This window comes from Cynara cardunculus, assembly GCF_001531365.2.
Source record: "Cynara cardunculus var. scolymus isolate 2C chromosome LG 10, CcrdV1, whole genome shotgun sequence".
Taxonomy (NCBI): Eukaryota; Viridiplantae; Streptophyta; class Magnoliopsida; order Asterales; family Asteraceae; genus Cynara; species Cynara cardunculus.
In genome coordinates, this window is record NC_037537.1 from 20,715,296 (window position 1) to 20,733,442 (window position 18,147).

Consider the following 18,147-nt stretch of genomic DNA (forward strand, 5'->3'; position numbering starts at 1 on the left):
TAAGAGTTTTAGCCAAATGTTTTATAAGATAGTATAGATATTTTGATTAGTTCATAAATTGAGGACCTGTTAATTGCAGAGGGAGTGATATTGTGGTGATTTTAGAAAAGAAATTACTAAGAGGTGAAACCATAAGTCGAAAATGGACATTTTAATTAATAGGTCTTACTTTTAATGTTTTCAATCTCTCTCTAGAATATGAAGTTCAGAGATTTCTACCATCTATTTCTATTTTTTAGCATACATTATAACATATCAGTTGGAGTAAAAATATATTCAAAATCTTCAAAAATTTACTTTAACATAGTTGTTAGAGATGCTCTTAAATAGGCTTGTCCCTAGTTTGGTCTGGTATTTTCTTGCTAACCATGGATGTTCGGACTAGCTTGTGCACATCTCAACTAATCTCACAGGGTCTCAAAAAGTGATCAAGAAAATCCTTAGTGGCTTCTTCGACTAATTTCATGGGATTTTGTAGAATAACTAGAAAAATCTCCGCTGACCTATCGAATTAGTAATCTATAAAAAAGAAGCCCCAAAGGGTCCAGATCTTAGTGCTAGCGAGCAAACCCCTCAGGAGGCATTTGCTTGGAAGAATGTTTTTGGAATACGGAAAAAATTTGAATGAAATGTTATCAAGTTTGATCAAGTGTTCGGTTGACAGAAAATAAAATATAATATATTAAATAAATTTAAAATATACATGTTCTGTTTACAGAGTAATTAGAATGAAATGATAAAAAATGACGAAAATGCCTTCTTTGAATTTGTATTTTTGCCCTTAAAACTATAAGTATAATATTCTAAGGAAATTGGTTTAATGGGGGTACTCTTTTCACATGAAAATTGGTTGGAATAGAATTCAATTCCATTCTCCGCTTCGATGGAATAATGATGATAGTTGATGGAATGAATGGAATCCAATTCCATTCCATTAACTAACTCAAATATCGGAATAAAATTTGATCAATGGAATCCACCATTCCAATTCAATCAGATTATGTCGGAATCCCACGAACCAAACGACACTCGAGGTTTCAGTCGTTCGGAAACCAAAACCCGACAGAGAAGGAACAAATTTGTTACACCCAAACAACAATGGCTTGTTTATTATCATACATACATCAGTAATTCAGTATTCTGTCATCAATCGATATGTAGAGAACCAATCAAACACTCCTTTTACCCAAAAATACAAAAAAAAAGACCCAAAATCAAAGCAAAGAAATCAAAACCCACCAAGATTTAAATCAAAAACGAATAAAAGTTCACACATATCTGTTAAATGGTCTCCTTCCGACCGCCGCCGGCATCGAAATGGAGGAATCCATGCTCAAATCTCCGATCGACCGTGGAGATTTGTGTTTTTCCAACGCCCTTGGAGCCAGAGATGCCATAGAATCTTTGCTTGAAGACCGTTTGTTCCACTTGAACGACGAACCGATGCTTTGCGTTAGCGGGAACGAAAACCGCCGTTTTGATGACGACTCGCTAGCTGCAGTGCTCGTGAGGCGGTCTTTAGGATTACCAGTTAGTCGGGCTTTGGCTTTCGCTGAAACAGTAGGGCTCATGTAGTTTGGAACCGAAAATGGTGGGCAGCTCATCAAGCTATCGTCGTCTTTCATCGGGTACGGAGAACCAGCGGCACTGCCTTTTGCTTTGGAATACTTCATTAGGTTTGGGGTGGTTGATGGTGGAGTTCTTGTTGGGGTCATTTGTTGTCGGGTCCTTGGTGGGATCATCGATCTTGATGATCTCGGCGTGGGTGTGTCGAGATTGTCGAACGAAAAGTTGTTCTGCTTGAAGATGCTGGACTGAGGACGCGGGCTTGTTTTTTGATCGAGATTTGGCCGTGGTGGCGTGGGTGTGAATTCGGGGTTCCTAATGGGTTCATCGGAAGGCAGTTGGCGTTCTAACCAGTTCCACCACCACGGAAATCCGCCAGACCGGATGTCCGTCAGAGCGTTTTGAGCTGATTGTGGTGTCGCTTTCCATAACTAATCATCAAAACTACGTTATAACCCTTCGTTTTCAAGAGGGCAAAATACATCAAAATGCAACGACATTTTCCTTAGTTCCTATTTAGTGTAACAAATAATTTTTTTTCACAGTCAACATAATAGAATTTCAAATTTTCATATTTTGTTCTCATCCTAACCGGTAACCTGCTAATCTTGTAACAATAGATGATGTCTATCAAGTTTATCATCCACTTCGCCATAACCGTTTTGTGAACACGTATCCAATCATGTTACAAGATCAGCGGGTTACCGGTTAAAATTGATATAAAATACAAAATTTTGTTACGTTGATCGAGAAAATAATTCTTTGCTACAAAACTTTGTTGTATTTTGATATATTTTGGCCTTTTTCAAGAATTGGAACACACACGAGAGAATGCTTTAAGAGTACCTGATGGGAGTATGCATATGCCATGGCTCTTTCTCTCTTGATCACTGCCTCCATTTTTCTCTGCAGCCTTGCTTCTCTTTCTTCTTTCGTTATCAAGCTATCGTCCCAATGTTCATCGCCAACCTCCAGCTACAACCCGTAAGCCCAGATTAATAAATTCAAATTACACTACTGGTAGAAGAACCCCGTAGCACACACTACTGGTTCTTTAAAAAGAAGAACCCCTACTGGTTCTTTAAAAAGAACCCGTAGTACACACACTACTGGTTCTTTAAAAAGAAGACCAGTAAGAACCACTACTGGTTCTTTAAAAAAGAAGAACCCGTAGTGCACACACTACTGGTTCTTTAAAAAGAAGGAGCAACACTACTGGTTTTTTTAGAAAGAAGAAATAGTAGTGTGTGTACCATTGGTTTTTTAAAAAGAACCACCATGGTTCTTTAAAAAGTAGTACACACTACTGGTTCTCCTTTTTTGGAGATCCGGTAGTGTGCTGCATCTATCTATTTTTGTTGCTTACTCATATCTAGCCGAACAAAATTTAGCATATTTATTTTTCTCTATTTCTATTGCTATTTGTATTGTTATTGCTTACTCATGTCTAACTTCTTATTTTTAGCGGATCTGTTGGAACCAGTCGCTCTACTCTTTAAGGTAGAGGTCAATTCTGTGTATATCTTACCCTACAAACCCACCCCCAGGGTAGGGTTGGATATACCGGGTTCGTTTGGTTTAATTACAGTTGCTCCTTTAAGACCAGCGATGACTTGAACCTACAGATGTATGGTATGAACTGAAAGCAGAAATCTTACTAGATTACTGAAGGTCCATTTGCCGATTGAAGTCTCGACTTCTTTGTCGTTTTTGTACGTTTGGCGTTCAAGTGCTTGGTTTTCTAACATTTGGATTCTTCTCGACTGAATTTGAGTTTGGACCCTCACCAACAGTTGCATCTGTTTCATGGCGTTGACGGTTTGTCGCTTCACGTTTTGTCCTCTTACCACTCCTTGCAGCCTCACAAGACCTCTCAAAGCTCTGAAGCTCCTCCTTGCCTTTATGATATACACAAATTGTGACGATACATAGAACCCCTTTGAATATTCTCCAAAAGAGCACTTATAAAAAGGGAAGGTTCCTATATATATAGGTTCGATGATATGTGTCTAGCCGACATGGGGCTTCAACACACCCACTCAAACGAAGGTTAGACGGTTCCCCAAAAACGGAGGTGAAAGAGTGTGCCGAGTCCATGGATGTGGTAGATCCTGACTCTTATACCATATTAGGATGCGTGGAACCTTTTGAATCTCTCTAAAAAAGTCTTTTGCATTTGGTACACGGGTGACGGGACATGATAGGAGGGAATAAACATGACAAAAACTTGTTATCCCACATTTGGTAGTTGGTACGACATTAAGACTGAACAGGATCGGATTCCCACCCAAATAGGTCGAACAAAAATAAAGAAGATGGACAAGATTGCTAAATTACAAAACTACCCACGTCAATTAAAACCCTAAAACTTTGCACAACTCTTTTATCCATCTACCTCACTCTTGCCCAACTAGTCATGGCCCGTTCATCTGCGTACCAAGTGCACCCTATAACGGAGATTGCAATATATATATATATATATATAGGGTTGGGTTCACGTGAGACCAGCCTGTTTTCGTGAGACCCGTGAGACCACATTTTTACACGTAAACTTCACAGCAAAAACGCTGTGAAGGTTTAAAAAAAGTCGAACCTTCACAGCAAAAACACTGTGAAGGTTTTAAAAAGTTACCTTCACAGCATTTTGCTGTGAAGTTTCAAGTGTAAAATGCTGGTCTCACGGGTCTCACGAAAACAGGCTGGTCTCACATGATCCCAAGTCTATATATATATATATATATATATATATAGAGAGAGAGAGAGAGAGAGAGGGACAGAGGGAGGAAGTTCTAAATACAAACCTTTTAATTAGTACAAACCATACAAACCAATCAACTGAGATTTTTATGGAAATGATTGGAGTTTATTTTTTATGATTCGGATATTATGGAAGATGATCAGAGTTATTCATTAAGATTAACGCTTTAGATCAGAAAACAATCGAGATATTTATAAAACCAAATATTCATTAAACTAGATGGACGGTTGAGATTGGTTTGTATGGTTTGTACTATTTAAAGGGTTTTTATTTGAAACTCCTCTCTCTCTCTCTGTATATATATATAGGCCAAGGTTATTTTAGAAACCATGTAAATCTAATAAACCATGCAAACGAATCCTAATATGTAAATGTTTAATGGCCTGTGTCTAGCAGATGTGGTATTCCAAACAACAGAAGCTTACCATATACCCTCTATAGGCGGCCTGGATTATGGTAGCTGAAAGGTGGTGGTGTCGTAGAGTTGGCTCCGGTCTATAGCTGATTTCCGTGCGTTGATGAACAACTCTAGGAGGAGAACTCCTTGGGGAAGGTTCCCTAGGAGAAGAAACTCTTGGGGAAGCCGCTTGATGAGAAGTGACCATCGGAGAGGCAGGCCTTCCGGAGAACGGTGGTGGTGGTGGTTGCTCAACAGCTGTAGGATGTCCAATAAACAATAACTGTTGGTCAACTTCCCCCAAGATTTTCTCAATGCTGCTTGGCTCTCGGAAGAGAGGAATGAACGATCTACTCTCTCCATGTTTTAGTTTCCCCCGCCCCTTCTTTTCGTGGGGACTTTTCTTCTCTACTTCCTGCAACCAAATTGGACATCACCAGAGGCAACAATTGTGGCTTAAAATACGAAGAGAAATCGTTAAAATGAATAAAGAACCGACACTTCTTTATATACCTATGACATATTAACCAAGAGTCAGGATCCAACGAGAACAGTGACCAAATAAGAGAACATGCGAACGGCCAAATCACATGTGAGTTTAAACTCACCTGTAAAATCATGTGATTACGGACGACCTTGTCCATGACCCCGTGCACCCATGTGTTGACCATGTTCTTATTCACATGTGATTTCAGTGCAAAATCACATGTGATTCATCTGTTCCCGTGTTCTCTTATTTTGATCTTGTTCTCGTTTGATTATGCCTCTATTAACCAAATCTATTCACGAAATCCCCAGTCCCACAAGCAAATCAAACGAGCCCAAAATATTTCACCAGACATGGGGTCGGGGTAAGATGGACACAGACCTGACATCTACCATGAAGAGTAGAACAGTTGTCTCCATGATGACCCCTAGCTAGTAGAAAGTGTGTGAAAGGTAGAAATACAAAAATACTAAAATTTGAAAACTATATATGAGTAAGCAATAGCAATAAAACCAGAAAGAGAGAAAGACAGAAACACTAAATTTCGATTGAAAACCATAATTTCAAGAATCAGCCTACTTACATTCGGTAGCTTGTCTTTCGAGTTGGATGTAAAAACCTTCTTGATTGCAGAAAACCAACTTCCTTTTCTCCCCATATGTTCCCAGCATTACTGTTATAACCTGCATATATCGCAGGAGGTGAACACAAAAACAAAACAGGAAAGACAGATGACCAAATAAAGATGGTCAAGAAAACGAAAAAAAACCCAGATTTCTGGGGAAACCAACAAGTGGGGTGGCTTTTTTAGGCCATAATCCAAATTCTGCATCGAAATCAAGCACAAGAGAGCTCCATCATGATCATTTGCAGCATAACAACGAAAAACAGAGGACTATCCACTCATAGAAAGAAACTTTTGAGGCCTCAAATGATTTAACCCAATCAACAACCATGAGAGAAAACAATGAAAAAACAGCATCTGGTAATTGCAAATCATATGTTCGAATTTCTACAAACACCTTATGTGCATCACATGTTCTAGAAGCATGATTCAAATATTGCAGAATTCTAGGGTTGATACACCCAGTTAGAGAGGTAAATTTCGTTACTGAACTTGAATCATTCGACATAAAGCAGAGGACACTAGAAATCATAAAAAATAAGAGAGAAATTATGGTTTATATTCACTAAATTTACAACATGAAAACAAGCATGCAATGTCACAAAATAAAACAGATAATCGTAACTCGAAATCATGCATATTCATGAACAAAATTCTTACCTTAACTATGGATAAAGTCCCCCCAGATTTCCAAAACCCCTTTTCAAAAAGCTGCTCCAAGGTTCGACCAATTCAACACAAAACACGATATCTTCTCTCTCCCTCTCCATGGATTAAACTTTCTCTGTCATGGCATGAATCTTTCCTTCATACCACCAGTAGCTTTTTCACACACACACACACACACACACACACAGCAGGAGAGAGAGAGAGAAGGAGAGAGATTTGTATGATGGAAGAATACGGATACTTTGAATTGGATTCGTTCCTTCTAAGAAGATTGAATATGAATATGAATATGAAGATGGATTTTGACAACTTTATTGTCCCCCCACCACCTTTCACCTTTTTATGCTTTTATAATTAACAATTCCCTGCTTTAATTTCAACCGAAATTCTTCCTTCTAGGGTTTGAATGATTGAAAAGGAAGGGTTTATAGATAGAGAGAGGGATAGATTTGGCCGCTTACCCACTCGATCTGTAAACCTGCCGTGCTGCCAACTTCAACAAACTTAGCTTAGATGGGAAGACTATTTTTAAACTTTAATTGATCTTCATCATCATTAACAACAATAATAATACCATGAAAACGACCCTAAGCACTCTCCTGTTGATTTTAATGGCCACGGCGGCGCGTGCAACAAACGCTCATCGGCGACAAAGGTCTCCCCGCAAAAGGACTTCCATTTGCTTTTTAAGACGACCGGTTCTCCGATACCCCCTTTGCTTTGTTGAAAATTCTTCCCATTGTTATGATTTAGTATATAATAATTAATTTAAAAAATGTAATAATAATTACGATATTTAAAATAATTTAATTTTAACGTTAATGAATAAAAAAATCTGTAAAAACATAGGATCATAATTGGAATTATGAATTTCGATTATTATAAGAATAAAAATAATAAAGTAGACTCACCCAAATTGTTGGAGAGTCTTACCCACGGTAGGTGAAGATGACGACTCTTACCCAGTTAAACGCTTATCCAGTAAATTGTTGTATTCGATACGTTTTGATGTACTAAAATCTTACGTATCAAAATAAATTACTTGAAACCAGTTAGGACGGTTTAAAAAAAAGCATAAATCAATTTTACCATTCTCAAACTCTACGTTATTCCAAACCCTCGTCACCTTATTGTGGTCTGCTCTTTATCACCGCTCATCACTGTCAGTGGCTCTTGCCTTCGATCTCCCTTTTATATCTATACTAGTCACGTACTCATGCGCAACATCGCGCAAATCATTCCGAATATGATGTCGAGAAAGCGAAACGACATTAAATAGTATAATTAGATCTGAAAATATTTAATATTAAACTCATTTTGAAGGTATTGACGAAACGATTATAATGATTTATTTTGTAAAAAAAATGTATTTTTAATGCATTTTATTTCATATACCATTATTTATGTTTATGAAAAATGAAAAAGTAAGATTATGAAGTAAATTAAATAATTAATTATAAGCGTACAAAGTGTTATTTAAAAATGAAAAATAATTTGGTTTTTAATATGTGGAAGATCGTGGGACGTTGTATAACTTTAAGAGCTTATACATTATGCTTAATTAGTTGTACCTCTTAAAAATTCATGATAACTATAATTCCTCTTTTATACAGTGATTGTTACAAATCGCAGGAGAAATCAAAATTTCGTGAGAATCCTATGAAGTTTATAACAAAATTTTCTCAGTAAACTACATGTTTTGTGAGGTCCTTGTCGCTTTTTTGAAAACGCAACAGAACACGTCCTTTTGGTTGCGTTTTTTTAACGAGTTACGTTATTGTGGTTGCATTTCTTTTATGAGTTGGGTTCCTACGGTTGCAACTTTCTAATGAGTTTGACCCTTAAATAAATCGACGACCTGGGTCCCTAATTATGGTATTAAAAGCATCTCTAACATGTATGTTATATATATATATATATATATATATATATATATATATATATACACACAGGTGAGCGATCAAATGAAAACCACTCCAATTTGTGAAAACCGTAAAAACTACTCTCATCCATCGTTAATCTTATGAAATTTTTTCATGAAATTGTTAATCTTGTGAAATTGTTTCATATAATACTTTTTTTGATGAAGTTGTTTCATATGTGGTTATGAAATTGTTTCATATACTACTTAATGAAATTTTAATGAAACTGTTTCATATACTACTTAATGAAATTTTAATGAAACTGTTTCATGTATTTCTCTAAAATTAAAATAATGAAGATGATAATATCCATTATTAACGCCCTCCACAATAAAAATGGTTAATCAACCTCTCATAATTACAAAAAAATGAACAAAATGAAAAATTATGATTGGTTGAATGAGGTTTTCACGGTTTTTACAAATTGAGTGGTTTTTATTTGAACTCACCCCTATACAGATATATATAGATATGTGTATATACATATGTTATAGTTATATATATATATATATATATATATATATACACACACAAAAATTTAAGGATTTCTCCATCCTCTTCTTTTTTCTTTCTATTTTAGATGACATTTTAACATAGCTATTGAAACCATGAATGAACCTAGGCTTGTGGTATAGGTGGTACGTGCCACCGTATTATTTCTCCACCGAATGGTAAAAAAAATTAGGTTTCGTGAACGGTGCAACCGTATTAATTTGTTGTGTGCCACCGTATGTATTTTAAAAACTACAATGAGAACAAATTTTATTTGGTAGAGTTGGTTTGCAAGGCTTTTATTTCACTCTACACCCAAGTTCGAATCATGTTAGTGTTATTTTCTTAGCAAAATGGTGTCACCGTTTGAAAAAAAAAATTCCGTATATTCGTTTCCTATAGTCAAACGGTGTCACCGTTTGAAAATTTTCCCAATTTTTTTTTCTTATGGTCAAATGGTGCCACCGTTTGAAAAAAATTCATGGATCCGTCCCTGGTTGAAACAAAATTTTCTCAAATAACATAAATGTTTGAGATGTTCTACAATTGTTGCATCTCCAACGTCATATTGTGTTAGGTCAAATATTATTGTATCCGAGATTACTGAGCTTAATGATTAAGAGGTCAAGTACATTAAAAAATAATAATAATAAGCCAACTGTCAAAAAGGCTGTTATAAATTTTACGGTTTGAACCGTGGGGATGTAGGTGTGGGGTAAGCCGTGTATTTACAGGCACAGTGATGAGCTGAAAAGAATGGGGTTTGGTCTGAGAAAGGTCCATCACCTTCTTACACGCACGTGACTTATTCTTGTTTTACAATCCTCCATTATTTTTTATATTAATCATTGTTATTATAATAATTTATCTGAAATTAAAGGGTAAATTACATGAAAAAGTAAATTATTATAACTTGATTTATATTTTGGGTAACGTACTCTCAAAACTTTTATTTTGGTATTTAAGATGTAAAGTTTTAAACATTTAAGTAACCGAATAACTGGTTAAAGCATTAACCGGTTATCATGCTGATGTGTGGCGAGTGATGTGATATTCAACTTAGTATTATTTACTGACGTGGTTAGTTACATGAATTTTTTTAGTCTAAAAGTAGTCTTCAACTAGTTACCCGGGTACTTAAAATTTAAAACTTTACATCTTAGGTACCAAAATAGAGATTTTGAAAGTACATTACCCAGAATAGGAATCAAGTTAAAATACGTTACTTTTTCATGCAATATGTCCGAAATTAAATCATCAAGAGTACCTTTAACATATTTTTTTTTAAATAAATAGAAAATTTAAAATCTTTAAAAATTGATTTTATTTCAACACTTTATTTATTTAAAATTTACAACATTAATTATATTATTAAGATATTTGAAGAATTTCGTATCCTCTTTCCTACTTTATCAATTCTAGGCAATTTTAAAAATCCGTTCAAGTAAAAAAAAATTGTATAAAATCTCAGCTTGCAGAATCTGTTATAAATGTTATAACAAGATAATGACAACTGATTAATTTTAGACATTTTTCCCATTATAATTACATACGTAATTCTGATATCATTATAACAAATACAGATATCATGAAGACAACCTGGGATAAAATAAGTCGTAGTACTTATTATTATTATTAAGAAAGTAAATATACTAAAACATTAAAGAACGATCTGTATTAAGTACTTTTCCAGTATTTATTTTACAGTAAAACTATGGCCAACATAACCAAAAGGCCTTCAGCTCAGTATTATCGACGAATTGCTTCAACTCTTAAACAACTTCCTTCAGCTCAGTATTATCAACGAATGTTTCGAAACAAACCTAATTTTAACTGCAATTTAAAACTAGGGTTTTCATTAAATACATGTAATCACAAAAGTGGATTAGGGGTCCCAAACAAATAAAGAATGTAAATGGTAGGTTAATTATTATCAATTGGTCAAACATCCATCAATGAGGGTGTACTTAATGTTATAGTGTAACATTGAATAAATTGATTAAGATGTGTATTCTTGATTCCTAAGAAAACAGAAACCGTGTCCGGTTGATGAATCACGACCATGTAACCAGAGTCTGAAGTTTAAGTGGGGGAGTTTGTAACAGTTCGTCCCAGACCCAGATGGATAGAAACTGGGATTTGTGAGCTCCTTATAAACTTTAAGTTATGAGCTACCAATAATATCCACTGTAGTTTGAAGTTGGCTTTGAAGTTATTGGGCCAGTCTGTTATATTTTGTTTTTGTTGTTATTTTAAAAAGTTCTGTTAAAAAATGGATTACGTAAGGGTGTTCATTAAACCCTTAAACCACATAAACTCCTCACATCATACTGCATTGCAGAGTGTGGTTTAGAACTTTTGTGGTTTACGTTTGTACCAAACTGCATTATGTGGTGTGGTTTTGAGTTATGAAACAACGGTTTAAACTGTACTATACTGCAATTATGGAGAGAGAAAGAGGTATAAGATCTTTTGTTAATCAAAAGTATGGTGTTAACTTTGTGAACTTACTGGACGAATAAGATTCATTCTTTAGTAGAGGTTACTTCAATTGTTTAATTCAGTGACGAATGACAAATAGGTATTATTTTATGTGTAAGTCGTTTTTATGGTATGCAATGAGATGTTACAAATTATTACTTGTATGTTTTTAGGAATCATAATCATATTATATTTCAAGATTCTGTTATGTTAACTTTAACGTGAACAATGGTTAATCAAAGTGAACATATTGCAGGTTCATATGTGGAATTTCCCAACGTGTGCTACAACAAAAATTAATATGTTCACTGGTGAATGTAACCAGTATTCACAAATGAATACATGAAAATGTGTGTGTTCATAATCAAACAATACTATTGATTTCGGTTACAAAACGATGAATGAGAGATTCCCACTGGATAATTAAAGCTATTGATCTTTTCCTTTGCCTTGTTCACTAATGTTCACTATGATATACGCACTCTTAGTTTCATTATTAAAAAAAAAAACTCGTGTTTTATTAGATTATACAATGAACGACCATGATTTGGTTCACAAAGTTAACACTAAAAATGTTGTGAAGACGGGCTTCAGTTTTCGTTCTTAAACTTCGACAGATTCTTATGCTCTGTAATCAGTAAAAATCACAAAAACCAATTGATGACTCGTACAATGTGACACATTCAAACAAGTTTTGAAGGATTTGATCCGTACGAGATCTAATGCTATGTTTCTATTTTGTTTTTGCATGCCAGTGTCCATAGATGTCAGTAGTGATTTTCATGATTTGGTTACTTTTTATCATCTTTTAAATACAGCTACAGATATATTTAATGTTGTTGTTTTTATTAAGGTGGCGTTAGGAATCAGATAAAATTGGAATGTTGAATTTTTTTAACTAAATTTCATTCTCTCGTTTGGTTTATTCTTTCTTTAAAGAAGTAATCTTCAAAATACACCAAATTCCACAAATAAAGGATTTCAACATTCCTTCACAATAAGTTGGGATTTTAATGGAATGAAATGTTATATTTTCATAACCCCAAATATATCACTTAACCCAATTATAACCTAATTAATTTAATACTTTTGGGGAACCAACTTTCAAAATTATCATTTAAGGATTTCTATTAAACTTTTTATTTATTTAAGGGTCTGGTTGATCTGTTGAACAGATAACAGGTAATTTAAGGGTCTTTATCAAACATTTGGTTTGATTTGCCAATTTGATTTAAACTTTAATATTGATACGGATTTTTGTTAGATATAAAAATCTTGAATGTAATATTCAATATTTATTTTTTATTGCATCAATTAAATTTTTTTTATTAAATTGATTTTTTATTGCATTAGTAAAAAAAACAATTTTTATTGTGGTAATTTGGATTTTTTTTGAAAAAATCTTCAATTTGATATCTGAATTAAAAAAACGAGATTTGAAATAAAAAATAGATTTTATTGCATTAATTTTTGAAAAAAAAACGAATTTTAGTTATTTTTCTATAATTATTTTGCAAGTTGGTTCCTCAAAATAGGAATCAGGTGTAAGTTGGTTCCCCAAAATGACGATTTTGAAAGTTGGTTCCCCAAAATAAGAATCAGGTGAAAGTTGGTTCCATTTTAGTTCAATTTTCCCCTTTTTATGTTATTTTTAGAAAATAAACCTTTGTTCAACTGGTAACATATATCATTTAATTTAATTTAATATTTTTTTATTTTATTTTTTGAAAACGAAATTTGTCTTAATATTTATTCAGTATGACAGTTAACCTTTTTAATTAATATAATGAACCTTGAATTATATCTACCTATTTTTAGACAAATCAATTTGATAATTTAGTTTGATTTATGGTTATATTTGGGTTCTGTTTAATATTGCTTTACACATTTAATTATTATTCTATTAAAGTACTTTTAGTTTTAGGAAAAAAAATTCAAAAAAGACATTCTGGTCATTCATCAGTATTTCATTTCAATTCCAAAGCTACATTCTATGAACCAAACAAACGAATTTTGTTGCAATGTATGTCAATCAAACATGTGGTCAAATCTGACATCATTCCATTTTAATTCCTTTAAAGTGAAATTCTTTTGGTAGATTCTATTTCATCCAAAAACATTTACAAACCAAACGCCACCTAAAGTGATAGTGATTTAGGTTCTGGTCTTCAAGCATTAAGGTACTGATCATGATGTCTTTGAATTTGTTGAAATACGTTACTCAAATACAGACCGATTAAAATTTACATTGTACGTTGAAAGACCGTATCGAAAACGTATTTCAAGTCACCAGGGTCAAGTGAAGTTGTCATTGAGGAAATACGTGATGAACTATCACCATTAAAGAGGGTATTTATGTTCGTCGTGTCCTTTATATGGATATCAGAGGCTCACGAAATCTTGGTCATCTTCTCTATCTGATGAACGGGGAGTCTGCTTTTCCAAATATATTACTCAAAAGAACCGGCACAATACGCCTAATCGATTAGATTATCAGATCTAAAAAGACAGTGTCAAAAAGTGCTTATTGCAAAAACAGTACCTTTATCATGATTTGTAAAACAAGGTTTCTGCTTAGGCAATTACGTAGGTGACGACAGTGACATGGAACGAGTAAGGGATTGGGGTGAATCAAGATTACTCCAATGACCCTTGATGTGTGTCGGGAGGGGCAGCAATTAGAGATGTGTGACGGGAAGTGTGACAAAAAGTTGTAGTGGTCATAGAGATGGACGTGGGGAGTTTTCAAAGTATTTAGAGGGAGACGAAGACGGATTGCGATGGTCTTGAGTACGGGTGGGAGTCGGTTTCAGGGTTCATTTAGTTTTGGTTATTTTTTGAATTTCAGTTATTTATACGTATGCGTGTCGTATTTATACGTTTAAAAGAACTACAAAAAATGTAAAAAGACCAAAATGCCACAACGTAAATAGCATATTAGGGATATTTAACAGAGAGCTTTTAGTATAATTTTTAAAGTCAAGTGGCAATTTATAAAAAACTTGAAAATGTAGTGACAAAATTTGTAATTTATTTTAAAATAAATTCAATAAAATAAAATTGTGTTAAAAAAAGTCAAAATTGCATCAACCCAAAGTTGGTCAATAAACGTATGAGGTTGAGTAAAGTGGTCATTTAAATACTTAATTTTTGTATTAACTTATAATTAATAATAAAAATATGTTGAAATCAATTTTTAAATTGATAATTAAAAAATTATAAAGTAATGATAGATTAATAATAAAACTACCAAAATAAAATCCATAATACATATATAGGTGGAGGTTCAAATGAAAACACCTTTATTTTACAAAAATACGATAACACCCTTATCGCATGTGATGACATAATGGGACCTGTTGGTGTGCGGACGACACGGCTTACGACCTAGGTAATGCTGAAGGTATTCTGCGTCTCTGATTTAGGATCACATGATGGATTATAGGATCACATCAAGAACACCCTTATCAAATGTGAGAGGCCTAGTGGTGTGCAGGCGCATTGGCCCGCAACTTAGGTCGCGCTAAAGGTTGTTCGTGTCTGTTAATTTAGTATCATATGTGACGAAATATAGTATCACGTGTGTTGACTATAATAAAAAGGCGTTTTAATAGTTAATTTGATACTAATATTGATATATTTTTGTTAAAATTTTATAATATCTTCAAATTTATATTTTATTCAAAAATAAAAACATAATCGCTTTTTCAAAATCACATAAGATCGTACTATAACATCGACCGAGATAAAAAATAAAATGAAATATTAAAATCAAGATGTATCTCGTTACATTGCACGAGTACCCTTCTAATATAAGATTAATTATTTGATAACCCTATATATTATTATAAATTAGATAAAGTAGTTCTAATAGTAGTTTATATCGTGTGGATATCTATACAATATAAAGCATTTGACAAAAACTCTTAAAAACCATTTTTTTATGCGTAAAGTACTGTTTATTAATGCATATTACTTAAAACTCAAAATTACAAGTAGATTGTACGTAAGTACAACTTATTAATGCTCCACATCTGAATTCGTGTAACTAATTGCAGATAAACATAATCAAATACAAGATAAACATCTCATTTTAAATATAAAAGATCTAAAATATAATTTGGATAATCATTGAGTTCTAACARAATACTTAATTATTATCTTTATAAAATGTTATATTATTAAAATAAAAATAAAATTTTTCATTATTAAACTTAAGTTAAATTATAATAAAAAATAAATTAAAGAAATTACATAAAAAATGAGAATTTTTACATAGTCGATTTGATATTAACATTGATATATATTTTTTTCAAATTTATATTTTATTCAAAAATAAAATCATTATTGCTTTCTTAAAAACATATAAAATTGTATTATAACATCGACAGAGACAAAGAATAAAATTGAACATTAAAATCGATATGTATCTCGCTGCATTGTGCGAATACCCTTCTAGTAATAATAAGAGTAAACTATAGTTTTGGTCTCTTAAGTTTACTGAAATCTTTAAAAGTAGAACTAGAATTTTGATAAGCCTAGAAATTATTCTCGATCTTTAGTCACAAATTCTGTTAACAATCTCCGTAAGAGTGAGAAACGGTTTAGGGGTCGTTTACCAAACACTTAACCGGTAAGTGATCACCGGTAAAATTCAACATTATCATTTACTTACCTGGTAAGATTTTAGTTCACGAAAACGACATTGTATGCAACAATTTACCTGGTAAGCGCTTACCATGGTAAGAGTCATCGCCATCACTTACCGGGAAAGACTCTTTTCCTTGCCTCGCTCTTACCAGGTATAGATTATTGGTCCTTACCGCATTCATCCGGTAAGGTAATGTGACTCGGTAAGCTCTTACCCAAATAAGAGTTTGGTAAACGGCCCCTTAGTCTTTTTACCTATTTTTTTATAAATATCTTTTCAAAACATACAATATATAATTTATATATCTTTATATTATTATTGCATTATACATAGGGTTATTTATAAAAATAACCGGTTTACACAACCCTTTGCCATAAAATAACCACATTTTAGAGGTTTAGAAATTAAGGTATGTGATATCCACAATTAATTCATTAATATTTTACTATTTTTTCTCTATGTTTTGAATCTACATTTTGAATTACATGTGTTCAGCTTTGTTTAATATATGATCTAATAATAATAATAATATTATTATTATTATTATTATTATTATTATTATTAGAGGAGGATTAATGGGGCCAAAGTGGAATAATAATAACAAAGTTGCAAGTTAAAGGAATCTTAATTTGGTGAATTTAGTTGAACCAACAAACTTGAATAACAAACCAATCTAATAACTCATGTTTTACAACCCACACCACCAACATATGTTAACGGGTTGATTTGATCGGGTTGAAAGTATTTGAATAATCCAACTTAATGCTGACGGTTTATGTTTTTTTAACCCAAGCCAAACCTAACCCGTTCGGGTTAGTCAGTTTGGTCGGGTCGTTTTTACGTAAAGCAAAATCAAAATTGGGAACATCCTTCCTTTAAAATACGATCGAAAGAATATACGAGTTTATCAAATATGATGGGGTTATCATGGGTTGAATTTTTCGAGTTGGGTTGGCCGTGTTGGTCGAGTTGATCGGTTTTTTAAGCACCCTTAACCACATCTTTTTATCTCTGCTTTTACCTATTACTCGAAAATAACTATCTATAGATTTATTTATGTTTGTCTTAAAATAAATGTATAGTTTCAAAAATAAATAATTAAAAGGATAAAGTTATCATTGATTAATTATAACTCGTCACATCAACATGATAATCGGTTAATACTTCAACCGGTTATCCGGATACTTAAATGTTTAAAACTTTACATCTTAAGTACCAAAATGAAAGTTTTAAAAGTACGTTACCCAAAATAAAATCAAGTTAAAGTACGTTACTTTTCCATACAATTTGCCTTTTATATAATATATAAGTAATAGTTAACTTGTTACAACTAGGTTTTTTAAGTTCTATTCAATAACTAAATGTCACTCAGTAGGTGACATGTTGCTATTCAGTAAAGAAAATCACGTCAGATTCCAGAAAATTGAGGTAACTATCGGATTTATAAATAGTCTATTATAAAAGTTAAAGGGGTTATTTGTTTACCTCTTAATAGTTTCATTAAAAGACAATATCTGAATCATTAAAAGATGAATCTTGTTTGTCAAAAAAATCTGTCTCTTAATTGTTCTAAAATCATTTGAATGATTTTGTATCATGGGTATCTCTTAACCATTCAACACCCTAATTTCGTTCTAAATAATTACTAAACAATTACATTTTATTTTGCACTATAACATCAGAGCCTCTTAATCATTCCGACCACTTAACCATTATGCAGCAAACCATTCAGCAAATGTCAAACATCCCCTAAATATTCGTTTGTTTATTCCAAGTTGGTCACTTGCTACAAACATATTTACAGACATACACATTTTTAGTTTTTCATTTCGATTTAATCGCATAACTTTAAGTATATCAATATTTAAGAGTTACTAGAAGGGTACGCGTGCAATGCATCGAGACATATCTCGATTTCAATGTTTCATTTTATTATTTATCCATGTCGATATAATACGGTTTTATATGATTTTGAGAAAGCAATAATTATTTTATTTTTGAATAAGATATAAATTTGAAAATATCATAAAAAAATTTAAAATGTATATATCAATATTATTATCAAATTAAGTATTTAAAAGTTTTAATTATTTGTAATT

At 32.8% G+C, this 18,147-nt stretch overlaps 1 protein-coding gene across 3 annotated transcripts; it reads right to left on the bottom strand.

Annotated features, from left to right (window-relative positions):
• Positions 1-1,065: 1,065 nt before the first annotated feature.
• On the bottom strand, positions 1,066-7,211 carry LOC112520488 (protein IQ-DOMAIN 14-like). 3 transcript variants are annotated; one of them, XM_025128920.1, is made up of 7 exons: positions 7,077-7,192; positions 6,964-6,995; positions 5,792-5,891; positions 4,750-5,136; positions 3,225-3,464; positions 2,413-2,541; positions 1,066-1,997 (listed from the first exon to the last, which is right to left on the bottom strand). In XM_025128920.1, exons 3-7 carry the CDS (start codon positions 5,864-5,866, stop codon positions 1,269-1,271), a joined length of 1,560 nt encoding a protein of 519 aa, XP_024984688.1. In that variant the 5' UTR covers positions 5,867-5,891; positions 6,964-6,995; positions 7,077-7,192; the 3' UTR covers positions 1,066-1,268. The 3 variants fall into 3 exon arrangements, with proteins under 3 accessions (XP_024984688.1, XP_024984687.1, XP_024984686.1); XM_025128919.1 differs by having other exon boundaries at positions 6,964-7,211; XM_025128918.1 differs by lacking the exons at positions 6,964-6,995; positions 7,077-7,192 and adding an exon at positions 6,494-6,764.
• Positions 7,212-18,147: the final 10,936 nt, after the last annotated feature.

Coding starts and splice junctions, on each gene's coding strand:
- LOC112520488 (XM_025128919.1), bottom strand. CDS start 5,866: ATGGGGAGAAAAGGAAGTTGGTTTTCTGCAATCAAGAAGGTTTTTACA. Junction 5,137..5,791: donor CGAAAGACAAGCTACCGAAT/GTAAGTAGGCTG, acceptor ATTTGGTTGCAG/GAAGTAGAGAAGAAAAGTCC. Junction 3,465..4,749: donor CCGCCTATAGAGGGTATATG/GTAAGCTTCTGT, acceptor TATATCATAAAG/GCAAGGAGGAGCTTCAGAGC.